Source organism: Microcaecilia unicolor, chromosome 6 (assembly GCF_901765095.1).
Source record: "Microcaecilia unicolor chromosome 6, aMicUni1.1, whole genome shotgun sequence".
NCBI classification, from domain to species: domain Eukaryota; kingdom Metazoa; phylum Chordata; class Amphibia; order Gymnophiona; family Siphonopidae; genus Microcaecilia; species Microcaecilia unicolor.
The window spans coordinates 308,434,366-308,448,377 of record NC_044036.1 but is presented as its reverse complement, the minus strand read 5'-3'; the positions used below and the strand labels follow the sequence as shown (position 1 = coordinate 308,448,377).

Genomic DNA, 14,012 nt, shown 5'->3' with positions numbered 1-14,012 from the left:
TATATTAGCTCACAAAACCCGCAAAAAACCTTGAAAACAAACAGATGGCTAATTTTGCAATTGTGTCTTAGTAAAAATAAACTGGCATAGTGCACTCAGCATACAGTACACAAGGAGTAGGAGTGGTTTGTAAAACACACGTATTATGTGCATGAAAATACAGTAATCGGTATTCCTTTGCCATTTTTCTGCAATTACTGAACAAGGATCCATGCTATATTTACACAACATTTCCACTCAGTACTGGAGTCAGACCTCTTGCAACTGGAGTATTTCCGCTTCAAGACTCTTCAATTTCTTCTCATTTTCCTTAGACTGGGCAAATATCTCATCTCTGGATGCTCGGGCCTCCTCCAACTCACGCTGATAGTCCTTCATCTGAGCCTGTGTTTTGAGAATAAAAGTTTAAAAATCTATAGTTTAAAAAAATGGTTTACCAAGCTGTCTATTCTGCATCACTAACATCAATTCACTCAGGCTTTTCTGCAGGTAAAGCATTCATGCAACAGGCCTACCACACAAAAGCAATTAAAAAATGAACTCATCTACCAATACTGAGGTGCTTGCTCTCTGTGACTACAGTGTTGTAGAATTCTACAAAGCATGGATTACCAAAACAGCTTCAGTTCATCAGAGCAAGCAGCTTCTATGTTATTAATGTTGACTGCTGTAGCCAGACTCCATTCTTACGAACATTTCTTTAGACTATCATTTACCATCAAGGCAATATATGCATATTTTATTGCATTTGTAATTGTATAACAGTATATAATATAGCAAGTATTCATACTGAATTACAGGCATGCTGCATAATCAACACAATGTACATTAAAATATCTATAAACAAAGGGGACAAACAGAGGTGGGACAGATAAAAGGGTGCAACCTGAGGGAAAAATGAAAAGGAGCATGTAACTGATTTCAGACCATGTGATAAACTTATTTTGCTGTAGTGTGTGAGTGCAATGCCCTTACTTAACATCTGCTGCAATTTCATGGGATTTATTTATTTTTGTGTGTTTTCATTTTCATCACACTAGTATAAGCATTTCCTTAAACACATTTGTTTTCTTCCTAACTCATTTAAGGCAAGTTGTTTAGACTGGATGGACCATGCAGGTCTTTTTCTGCTGTCATCTACTATGTTACTAAACTAAAGAGAATTGCCTTCTTGTGAGACCCAGAGGGCTCGAAGAACAGACAGCCCCAGTTCTTATACTGGGTGTGGTGTAATGTATATTTCTGCAGAAAGTTTGGTCACAATAGTTTAGATGAGATATTCTATTGCTTATTTTACAGGGTTCATTAAATTGAACATGGTGAACTATTAATCCCCATACCAGAAAAAGAAGGTATAAATCCAACAGAGAAGCATTTTACATAAAAATGTAAGCTTGCTATACTGGGACAGACCAATGGTCCATTAAGCCCAATACCCTGTTTCCAACCGTGGCCAAATCAGGTCAGAAGTACCTAGCAAGATCCTAGAACAGTAAAAAAAAAAAGAAAAAAAAAAAAGAAAAAAAAGATTTTATGCTGCTTATCCTAGAAATAAGCAATAGATTTTCCCAAGTCCATCTTAATAATGGCTTAAGTACTTTTCTTTTAGGAAATTACCAAGCCTTTTTAAAACCCTGGTAAGCTAACTACTTTTACCACATTCTCTGGCAACAAATTCCAGAGTTACATGTTGAGTAAAGAAATATTTTCTTCAGTTTGTTTTAAATTTACTACTTAGTAGCTGATTTTCTGTACCTGTAGTTTGCGCAACTGCTTGATCGCTTCTTCTCGAGCTTTGTTGGAGGCCTCTATCTGACCTTCAAGATCCTTGAGATCCATCTCCATCTTCTTTTTAGAAGCAACTGCTACAGCCCTCTGCTTCCGCTCATCTTCCAGCTCTGCTTCAAGTTCTCTCACCTAAGGAACACCAGATTTAGGTATGTATTCACTATAATTAGGAAAAAACTTACAATATCACAGAAGGAAGGCAGAAAAATCTTTTATTATGACCTTTAGTACAAAGATGGCTTTCAGGCATCTAAAATGCTATGAATAGCAAGAGACTCTCTAAGACTTTACGTGGTTTGCTTAAGACACCTAAAAGGACCTATAGTGAATGAGAGACCATAAGCTATTGATCAGATTGCTTAATTCTTCAGTATAAAAAAAAGTTACACAAAATCCCAGTGTACTCACTGACCCAATGGGAAAGGAGGCATAAAACAGCACATAGTTGAGTTGTTTTGGCATTTAGAGCTTAGCACAGTATTACTACTTTTCTTCCTCATCACGCACATGCTTGTCTGATTTATTCATTACTGAATGGGCTTCAATCACATGTACTTTTGTCATGTATTTTCTTGGGACTAAAATTTATTAACACACATTAGTAGTAAATATTTATGCACAGGTCCCATTTTATGTAGTCAGACCTAACACATGGTAAAGCAAGACACCTTTTAGTACATCTAGACTAAGACCTTTGGGACAGGGAAGAAAAAATTATGTTTCTTACCTGATAGTGAATGATACATACCTGTAGCAGGTGTTCTCCGAGGACAGCAGGCTGATTGTTCTCACGACTGGGTGACGTCCGCGGCAGCCCCCACCAACCGGAAAAAAGCTTTGCGGGACGGTCGGCACGCAGGGCACGCCCACCGCGCATGCGCGGCCGTCTTCCCGCCCGTGCGCGACCGCTCCCGCCAGTTGAATGACTAGCAAAAGATGAAACACACAACTCCAAAGGGGAGGAGGGAGGGTAGGTGAGAACAATCAGCCTGCTGTCCTCGGAGAACACCTGCTACAGGTATGTATCATTCACTTTCTCCGAGGACAAGCAGGCTGCTTGTTCTCACGACTGGGGTATCCCTAGCTCTCAGGCTCACTCAAAACAAGAACCCAGGTCAATTGAACCTCGCAACGGCGAGGGAACAACAGAAAATTGACCTACGAAGAACAACTAACTGAGAGTGCAGCCTGACCAGAATAAATTCGGGTCCTGGAGGGTGGAGTTGGATTTACACCCCAAACAGATTCTGCAGCACCGACTGCCCGAACCGACTGTCGCGTCGGGTATCCTGCTGGAGGCAGTAATGTGATGTGAATGTGTGGACAGATGACCACGTCGCAGCCTTGCAAATCTCTTCAATAGTGGCTGACTTCAAGTGGGCCACTGACGCTGCCATGGCTCTGACACTATGAGCCGTGACATGACCCTCAAGAGCCAGCCCAGCCTGGGCGTAAGTGAAGGAAATGCAATCTGCTAGCCAATTGGAGATGGTGCGTTTCCCGACAGCGACCCCTAGCCTGTTAGGGTCGAAAGAAACAAACAATTGGGCGGACTGTCTATGGGGCTGTGTCCGCTCCAAGTAGAAGGCCAATGCTCTCTTGCAGTCCAATGTGTGCAACTGATGTTCAGCAGGGCGGGTATGCAGCCTGGGGAAGAATGTTGGCAAGACAATTGACTGGTTAAGATGGAACTCCGACACCACCTTCGGCAGGAACTTTGGGTGGGTGCGGAGCACTACTCTGTTATGATGAAATTTGGTATATGGAGCATGAGCTACTAGGGCTTGAAGCTCACTGACCCTACGAGCTGAAGTAACTGCCACCAAGAAAATGACCTTCCAGGTCAAGTACTTCAGATGGCAGGAATTCAGTGGCTCAAAAGGAGGTTTCATCAGCTGGGTGAGGACGACGTTGAGATCCCATGACACAGCAGGAGGCTTGATAGGGGGCTTTGACAAAAGCAAGCCTCTCATGAATCGAACGACTAAAGGCTCTCCAGAGATGGCTTTACCTTCCACACGATAATGGTAAGCACTAATCGCACTAAGGTGATTCCTTACTGAGTTGGTCTTGAGGCCAGACTCCGATAAGTGCAGAAGGTATTCAAGCAGGTTCTGTGCAGGGCAAGAACGAGGTTCTAGGGCCTTGCTCTCACACCAAACGACAAACCTCCTCCACTTGAAAAAGTAACTCTTTTTAGTGGAATCCTTCCTAGAGGCAAGCAAGACCCGGGAGACACCCTCAGACAGACCCAACGCAGCGAAGTCTACGCCCTCAACATCCAGGCCGTGAGAGCCAGGGATTGAAGGTTGGGGTGCAGCAACGCTCCGTCGTTCTGCGAAATGAGAGTCGGAAAACACTCCAATCTCCACGGTTCTTCTGAGGACAACTCCAGAAGAAGAGGGAACCAGATCTGACGGGGCCAAAAGGGCGCTATCAGAATCATGGTGCCGCGGTCTTGCTTGAGCTTCAGTAAGGTCTTCCCCACCAAAGGTATGGGAGGATAAGCATACAGGAGGCCGGTCCCCCAATGAAGGAGAAAGGCATCTGACGCTAGCCTGCCGTGTGTCTGAAGCCTGGAACAGAACAGAGGCAGCTTGTGGTTGGTCTGAGAGGCGAAAAGATCCACCGAGGGGGTGCCCCACTCTCGGAAGATCTTGCGTACCACTCTGGAATGGAGCGACCACTCGTGCGGTTGCATGACTCTGCTCAGTCTGTCGGCCAGACTGTTGTTTACGCCTGCCAGGTACGTGGCTTGGAGGAGCATGCCGAACCGGCACGCCCAACGCCACATCCCGACGGCTTCCTGACACAGGGGGCGAGATCCGGTGCCCCCCTGCTTGTTGACGTAATACATTGCAACCTGATTGTCTGTCCGAATTTGGATAATTTGGTAGGACAGCCGATCTCTGAAAGCCTTCAGTGCGTTCCAGATCGCTCGGAGCTCCAGGAGGTTGATCTGTAGATCCTTTTCCTGGAGGGACCACAGACCCTGGGTGTGAAGCCCATCGACATGAGCTCCCCACCCCAGGCGAGATGCATCCGTCGTCAGCACTTTCGAGGGCTGCGGAATTTGGAATGGACGTCCCAGGGTCAAATTGGTCCGGATGGTCCACCAGAGCAGTGAAGTGCGGCAACTGGCGGAGAGGCGGATGACATCTTCTAGATTCCCGGTGGCTTGGAACCACTGGGAAGCTAGGGTCCATTGAGCAGATCTCATGTGAAGACGAGCCATGGGAGTCACATGAACTGTGGAGGACATATGACCCAGAAGTCTCAACATCTGCCGAGCTGTGACCTGCTGAGACGTTCTGGTCTGCGAAGCCAGGGCCAGGAGATTGGTGGCCCGCGCTTCGGGAAGGTAGGCCTGAGCCGTCTGGGTATTCAGCAGCGCTCCTATGAATTCCAGAGACTGGGATGGCTGGAGATGGGACTTTGGGTAATTTATCACAAACCCCAGCAGCTCCAGAAGTTGAATAGTGCACTGCATGGACCGGAGGGCTCCTGCCTCCGAGGTGTTCTTGACCAGCCAATCGTCGAGATATGGGAACACGTGCACTCCCAGCTTGCGTAGGTAGGCCGCTACCACCACGAGGCACTTGGTAAACACTCGTGGGGCAGAGGCGAGCCCAAAGGGCAGCACACAATACTGAAAGTGCCGTGCGCCCAGGCGGAATCTGAGATACTGTCTGTGAGCTGGCAGTATCGGTATGTGAGTATATGCGTCCTTTAAATCCAGGGAACATAGCCAATCGTTTTTCTGAATCATTGGCAGAAGGGTGCCCAAGGAAAGCATCCTGAACTTTTCTTTGACCAGGAATTTGTTCAGGCCTCTCAGGTCTAGGATGGGACGCATCCCCCCTGTTTTCTTTTCCACAAGGAAGTACCTGGAATAGAATCCCTGCCCTTCCTGCCCGGGTGGTACGGGCTCGACCGCATTGGCGCTGAGAAGGGCGGAGAGTTCCTCTGCAAGTACCTGCTTGTGATGGGAGCTGAAAGACTGAGCTCCCGGGGGACAATTTGGAGGCAGGGAGGCCAAATTCAGGGCGTATCCGCACCGCACTATTTGGAGAACCCACTGGTCGGAGGTTATGAGAGGCCACCTTTGGTGAAAAAATTTTAACCTCCCTCCGACCGGCAGATCGTCCGGTACGGACACTTGTAGGGCGGCTATGTTCCCGTGGATCCAGTCAAAAGCCCGTCCCCGGCTTTTGCTGTGGAGGCACCGGGGGCTGCTTAGGCGCACGCTGTTGACGAGAACGAGCGCGCTGGGGCTGTCCCTGTGCCTGACGAGGCCTTCAGGCCGGCTGGTTGTACCTACGCTTCGCAAAAGAATAGGGTGCAGCCTGCCGGGCCCGGGAAAAACGTCCACCTGTGGAGGTGGATGCTGAAGGCGCCCGATGGGAGAGCTTGTCGAGAGCGGTTTCCCGCTGATGCAGTTGGTCCACCATCTGCTCGACCTTCTCACCAAAAATGTTATCCCCCGGCAAGGGACGTCGGCCAGTCTCTGCTGGGTGCGGTTGTCCAGGTCAGAGGCACGCAGCCATGAGAGCCTGCGCATCACTATACCTTGGGCCGCAGCACGAGATGCCACGTCACAGGTGTCATAGATACCCCTGGACAGGAACTTTCTGCACGCCTTCAGCTGCCTGACCACCTCCTGATAAGGCCTGGACTGCTCCGGCGGGAGCTTCTCGACCAGGTCCGCCAGTTGTTGCACATAGGTCCGCATGTGAATGCTCATATAGAGCAGGTATGATTGGATGCGGGTCACGAGCATGGAGGATTGGTAGGCCTTCCTCCCAAATGAGTCCAGAGTGCGAGACTCCCGCCCCGGGGGCGCCGAGGCGGTATCCCTCGAACTCCGTGCCCTCTTGAGAGCAGAATCCACGACCGCCGAGTCATGGGGCAATTGGGGCCGCATTAACTCTGGGTCAGAGTGGATCCTGTACTGGGACTCTGCTTTCTTGGGAATGGTGGGGTTAGTTAAAGGTCGCACCCAGTTCCGAAGCAGTGTCTCCTTGAGGACATTGTGCAGCGGTACCGTGGAGGACTCTCTAGGTGGTGATGGATAGTCGAGGACCTCGAGCATCTCGGCCCTCGGCTCTTCCACAGAGACCACGGGAAAGGGAATGCTGATAGACATATCCCGCACAAAGGAGGCAAAGGAGAGACTCTCAGGAGGTGAGAGCTTCCTCTCCGGTGAAGGCGTGGGGTCCGAGGGAAGGCCCGTAGACTCCTCTGAGGAGAAATATCTAGGGTCCTCCTCTTCCCCCCACGAGTCCTCATCCTCGGTGTCGGACATAAGCTCATGTAGCTGAGTCCTGAACCGGGCCCGGCTCGACATCGAGGCACCAGGGTCTCGGTGTCGTCGAGCGGTGGACTCCCGCGCCGGCGGGGACGGGGTTCCCTCCATCGACGTCGACTCCACTTGCGTGGCGGTCGAGACCGGCACCGCAAGCGGCGGCGGTGTCGACGGCCCCGGCGCCGGGCTAGAGCTCGCCGGCGCCACAGTCATCGGCGCCGAGGGCGCAAGCACCCCCGGCGCCGGCACAGCCTGGCGCATCAGCCCTTCCAGGATCCCCGGAAGGATGGCTCTGAGGCACTCGTCCAGGCCCGCTGCCGGGAAAGGCGGTGGGGTCGGTAGGGGTGTCGGCGCCAGAAGCTGCTGGGAGCCAGGAGACGGCACCGAGGTGCCGGAACCCCGATGCGTCGGTACCTCCACAACCGACGGAGACCTCTCCTCCCGACGATGACGCTTCGGCGTCGCCTCCTCTCCGATATCCGGATGCACCGAGGGCGACCGGTGACGACGCTTCTTATCTTTCTTGCGATGCCCGTCACCGGCGCCGGAGGGCATGGAGGAGGAGGAGGTCGATCCCCCTCGGTCTCGAGGTACCGGGTCAGACAGGGTTCGGTCCCGTGGCCCACGAGCTGAGGGAGTGACCGGGGCCGACTGCCCACGCGGCCTCTCACCCCCACTCTCACCGGAGGACCGGCGGGCCGACGGGACCTGTTCTCCTGGGGTCGCTGCCATCGGTGCCGATGTCTCGGGCATCGATACCGGTACCGAAGGGCCGGGCGTCGATACCGATGCCTTCGAGGTCGACGTCGAGGGGCCGGCGCAAGTTCCAAAAAGACGGTCCCGCAGAACTTGCCTCGCAACCTGAGTCCGTTTCCGGAGACCGAGACACAGAGAACACGACTTGATATTGTGCTCCGGCCCGAGGCACTGGAGGCACCAAGCGTGGGTGTCGGTCTGCGAGATCGGCCGGCCGCAGCGACCACACTTTTTAAATCCACTCGGGACCTTCGAGGACATCGACGGAAAAATCGCGTCGGCGAAGTCAAAGTCGTCAATGGTGGCTGAAATCACACCACGAAAAAGAACACGACCGAGCAGCCACTAGGCCGCAACGCGGCGTCCACGCTGGAAGCGAGGGAAAAAGGGAGCGCGTGCTCCACACGCGCAGGGTTTCTTTTTTTTTTTTTTTTTTTTTTTTGAAAAAAAGAAGCCGGGTGGTAACTAGACCGAAAAACTAAGAAAACTGAGAAAGGCGCGATCGCGTAAACGCGATCGAAAATCCGGCGGCTGAAAAAGAGGAGAGCGGTTCGAAGCACGACTCTCTCCAGACGCGGAAAAAAGGAACTGGCGGGAGCGGTCGCGCACGGGCGGGGAAGACGGCCGCGCATGCGCGGTGGGCGTGCCCTGCGTGCCGACCGTCCCGCGAAGCTTTTTTCCGGTTGGTGGGGGCTGCCGCGGACGTCACCCAGTCGTGAGAACAAGCAGCCTGCTTGTCCTCGGAGAAAATTTTCTTTCCTTTAGTACCAACAGATCAATCCAGAGACGAGTGGGTTATGTCCCTCTACCAGCAGGTGGAGAGAGAGAGAGAGAGAGAGAGAGAGAGAGAGAGAGAGAGAGAGAGAGAGAACACCAGAGCTCTGCCATAAAGGATTCTGTGCAGCAGCCTCACTTTCAGTATGCTCGATACCAAAGCAATAATGAGCCCATGTAGAAAACTCCTGCCTCTGCCACAAAACAAGGAACTACTGGCGGCAACCGAACAACTGCAGTCATTCCCCTGCAATATCTGCCACTCAAAAGCGACGCCTACAGTACTTCAAAATGACAACACATACACAACGGTATGTCGAAAAAGAAACCAAGGGTGGACCTCTGGATTGTCTGTAGGGACTAAAGGAAAGAAAATTTTCAGGTAAGAAACAAATTTTTCCTTCCATTACGTCCCACAGATCAATCCAGAGATGAATGGGATATACCAAAGCAGTCCCCAAGTAGGGTGGGATCGCAGAAGCACCGCAGGATGAACTGGCAAAAGAGAAGAAAGCTCACTGTGCCAAGCTGGAGCAAGACTCGAGATCCAGAGCATCTTCGGTGCCAAGATCCACCGAGAGAAAGAAAGAGAAAGAGAGCATTCTCAAAACCCAGAGAGAGAACAAGGCATACCCTCCAAAGATGGAGCCAAACTCCAACACAGAGTGGAAGAAGACCAAGCAAGGCATGGTGATATGAAAGAAAATGAGGAGCGGTGGCTGCCCTCCTGTGGTGGTTCGTGGTTTTTTTTTTTTTTGTTGTTGTTCACAGCTGTCAAAAAGCCAGAAAATCTGGGCAGAGACCCACAGCCACCGAAAGCCAGACAGCTGAAACGGACAAGCCAGCCCCCTAAAAGGACGGGCCTGTCTGTCAACACAAAAGACCCAGTCCATTGTCGAAAAGGCTAGCAGGGTAGTCCGGGAAGGCAAAGGAGCCGCAAAACCCATCCCTCCAGAAAAGCCAGGGTGCACTACCTTAAGAAAGCAGAAATAAGTCACCAAACAAAAGGGCACGGGCACAGAAGCCACCATTAGCCCCCAGCCACAAGACCCAGCCGGTCAACAAACAGACCTCGAAGCCGCTCTTAGCCAGCTCCTTGCATGCTGCTGAGGTTCAGTGGCCACACATCAGCAATGTGGCACAGAGCCTCGTGATCTGCATCAGAAGATAATCCAATATGGCGGAAAGGGCACGCAACGGGAGCAGGGGCGTAGCTACGTGGGGCCAAGGGAGGCATGGGCCCCTACAGATTACGCCCTGGCCCCCTCTACATTGATCCCTCGCCGCCCGCCCCGCATCAGATACCTTGTTTGCAGCCGGGGGTCCCCAATCCCCGCCAGCCGAAGAGTCTTCTTCAGCGCTGGTTGACTCCGGCGCCTTCGTGATGTGATCATCTGTTTCTGACGCCTTACGTCCTGCACTGTGCAGTTGCGGCCGGGGGGGGGGGGGGGGGTGTCGGTGGCAGCAGCTAAACAGTGCCCCCCCACCTCGGGCCCCCCCTCCCGCCAAGGTCTGCCTACGCCCCTGAGTGGAGCCCACCAAAAAAATCTGCTGCCAAAAGTCCCACTGATTACAGTAGAGAGGCCCTCTGGATTGCAGCGGCAGAAAGAAAACAACAGAGACAGCCGGTGACCAGCCAGGGGAGAAAGCCAACAGTGTGGGTAAGACAAAAAAGGAAGCAGTGGCAGATGAAAGGTACAAAGTTTCCAGCACAGAGAGGTGGACACGTCCAGCAAAAACAGCATACCAACCTTCACTGAACCACAACAAGCAGGATTGAAAATACAGAATTTACAGAGGCAGATCAATACAGAGAAAATCTCACAGAAGAAATGGTACCAAACTGCCATACAGGCGGACCCCTCTGGATATGTTTTTTGTTTTTTTTTAAGAGGCAGGCGGAACCAGTGCCATGAGTCCGAGGAAGAGCACAGGTCCATAAGAAGACCCAGATGTGGGTAAACAGGAATGCATCTTCTCAGTGTTCCTTTCGTGGGGGGAAAGGACCTGACCCCACCAGGTGTACCCCAACTGATCGGCCAAGTCATGCCAGGCCTCCACAATCAACTAATCCTGAGGGAACAGGTTAGGAGCAAGCACCAAACCAGAGCTGCACATGTCCATCTATCTGCTCAGAAAGAAAGAATACTGAAAGTGAGGCTCCTGCACGGTATCTTATGGCAGAGCTCTGGCGTTCTCTAACTCCACCTGCTGGTAGAAGGACATAAAACACTTGTCTCGGGATTGATCTATGGGATGTAATGGGAAATATCTAATATGCCTGAATTTGTAATTCACCTACAGCTCAGATTTGGAAAAGGTGAGTAACCAAATCTACAAAAGTAGGTTTTCAGTCACACTGAGAAGATGCATTCCTGAGAGGGGGGGGGGGGGGGGGCAGGATGCTTAGATCATGGAAGGAAGATGCATGCATAGATGGGGGATTTTGAAGTTGTGCATATTTTTCTACCAAAATCTGCATACTTTTCTACCACAAATCTAACTGCAGAGAAACAGGTGCCAAGTGGCAGCATATACTCTGTACTTATGTTAAATTTCAAAGCAAAAATATATGCATACTTCCACTTGTCTGGGCATCTGAACACGTGACTCTTCCAGTTTACTTTTCTGCTGCTAGCAAGGCGGCCTCTCAGGCCACAGACTCCAGAATAATTCAAGACTCCTTTTCCTTCATTTCAAGGGGGAATCTCTCAGCACAATGTCAATTAAACTCCTGACTCAGCACTAAATCGGCCTGCTTCAACACAGTACAAAATATAGTGCACTGTTCATTTAAACAGAATTACTATATTTCCAGGCTGTTTGAAAGTACTGAATTTAAACTGTCAGTAATCTACAGTGGCATGTAATACTTTGCTTTTCATACCATCAAAATTTGTGTCTGATTTACAAAAGGTCTAAATACCTTGGACAATATTGGATTTCAAAAATTCTTAAAGCATTTCTAGAAGAGAACAGCCACCTTCATACTATCAGGATATGGCTTCTAGGTACATTGTGGAAATTAAACACGGTTCATGGAGTAAAATGTTTTCCTGTGCATTCACGTAATCCTGACTATACATCTTTTAATCAACAGGCTTTGATGTGAAGGCTTTATTAAAATGGTCAAAATAGAACAAGAGCTTGCCTGAAGCATGAATTTGAACATACCTGTTTTACTAACATTCTTTTTTTCTCTTCATTCTGCTCATCTCGGGCCTGCAGGTCCCTATCGAACTGAGCTTTCATGGCCTGCATGTTCACCTCCAGGCGAAGCTTGGCATCCTCTGTAGCTTGAAGCTCATCTTCCAACTCCTCCAGTTGCGTTCTCATCTCTTCCAACTGCTGTTCCAAGGTTCGCTTTGATTTCTCCAGTTCATGGACCTAAGAATTTCAATGTATAATAATCGACAACAAACATATGGGTATAAAAAGAAGACGACAGACAATTAGATCCATATTCTGTTGACCATGATCTGGTTTTGGTTGCACTCATTTAGGTGTAAGAGGAGAGGTGAGAAGCCGTAGAATCAATGCACTTGGGTATGAGAAACCTGAACTGTATATATCAGGGAAACAATGAAGTAACATGAGGAGTCAGATTATGGTAGTGCAGCAATGCTTCTTGGAGGACAACCTATTCAAAATTCAGCCTTGCTTCTGAAGAGATTAGAGGCAAGGGGAGAGATGGATAAAAATCAAAAGCTTAATCTTACAAAGATGTTGACAGAAGAGTCAATCAATTGGGCTGCTTTGTTTGCCTTCCAACTCCCCCCCCCCCCCTCCTAAATTTGAATAAAGTTGTGCAAAAAACAGTTTCTTTTAAGCATATAGTAAAATGTGGGAGAGCATTTCTCTTTACTGATTCAGTTCATTTAAATGTTTCCCTACAGTGCAGGACAGTTTTGACTGAAAGCATTTTGCTAGATGCCAAAGTCCCTTAGCTATATTACTGGAGGTTTAACTTTTTTGTTTTTATTTTTAAGGTTAGCCCTATAGTTTTAGGACTTATTTCCTAAAAGTAGGGGTGGGCAACCATGCTCCTCAAGGGCCACACCCTAGTCAGACTTTAAATATTTCCACAATGGATATGCACAAGATTAATTTGTGTGTACTACTTCCAATGCACGCAAAGGGATCTCATGCATATTCATTGTGGAAATCTTGAAAACCTGACTGGATTGTGGCCCTCGAGGACTGTGGCAGTCCATCCCTGACCTAAAGAATTTGTTCCCTTTGGTAAGTTCTGCTTCTCTGTCCAGGTAACGAATTTTGTATATTCTTCCTAAACTCAAACTGCATTGATGCAAGATTTTTTTGTGGAATAATACCTTTTCTAGCATGGATTTTAGTAGGTTATAGTTTGAAAAAATAACGTAAAGAAAACATTGTGAATTTGCCAATTACCCTTTTTCTAGTACTTCCAAACTAGAAGGCCAGCTTCAAAATTTCTAAACAGAAAAAGCATCATATTCAGACCTGGAATTTGAAGAAATGATTTTGCTATGAGATTACTAGTTCATCTTTGTATATTTCTAATTCAGTTGGTATTTACCCATTTCTTTTGTGATGTGTGATCATTTTCATCCATGGGCTAGTTATATCTCATTGTTCTCCAAACACCTCTCCCACCTCTTTAACATTGCTTTTGACTCATAACCACTTGTATCCACTCGCCACCGCCTACCCTCCTCTCCTCTTTCCTCTACACATTAATTGATTTGTTTGCTTTATTTTTTGTCTATTAGATTGTAAGCTCTTTGAGCAGGGACTGTCTTTCTTCTATGTTTGTGCAGCGCTGCGTACGCTTTGTAGTGCTATAGAAATGCCAAATAGTAGTAGTAGTAGAGTCATTTATTAACAGTGTGCATTATCTGCTGAAGAGCCTATCAAAATAAAGGGCTTACAGCAGATAGCACGTACTGACAGTAAATTAGAGAAACCACTAGTCAGAGATTCCTGCACAACGAACTTGGCAATTGTTTTATTACCATCAAGATCTCTCAATTTACACATTCATGTGCATTTTGAAGAAGCAAATCTGCAAACATGCAATATCCCTGTCCCTCTCAAACTGGTTCACATAATTATATGAGTGTATGGCACTTACATTTTTGCCAACATCATCTTTGGAGCTCATCAGGTCCTCCATTTCTGCACGCAGCTGTTTATTCAACCTTTCAAATTCATCTCTAGCCTCCAATGCTTCTTCCAGAGCACGAGCCAGGGACAAACTTTTGGTCTCCTTTTCTCTAGCCTCTGCTTCTGCACGGTCTCGTTCTTCAGCATAGCGTGCAGAAATGTTCTTCTCTTCTGCCAGCATCTGAAAGTTTCAGTATGATATTTAATATCTTCGACATACTAAATTACCTAAAAAGTAATTACT

General features: G+C 48.7%; 1 protein-coding gene across 2 annotated transcripts in view; it reads right to left on the bottom strand.

Annotated features, from left to right (window-relative positions):
- MYH10 (myosin heavy chain 10) overlaps positions 1-14,012 on the bottom strand; it is a 221,677-nt gene that overhangs the window by 21,998 nt on the left and 185,667 nt on the right. For both annotated transcript variants that reach the window (XM_030208112.1, XM_030208113.1), the window contains 4 exons: positions 13,737-13,949; positions 11,798-12,010; positions 1,756-1,917; positions 256-384 (listed from right to left, as the gene is read on the bottom strand). In XM_030208112.1, the coding sequence (XP_030063972.1) occupies positions 256-384; positions 1,756-1,917; positions 11,798-12,010; positions 13,737-13,949 (717 nt within the window). The remainder of the gene's footprint in view (positions 1-255; positions 385-1,755; positions 1,918-11,797; positions 12,011-13,736; positions 13,950-14,012) is intronic.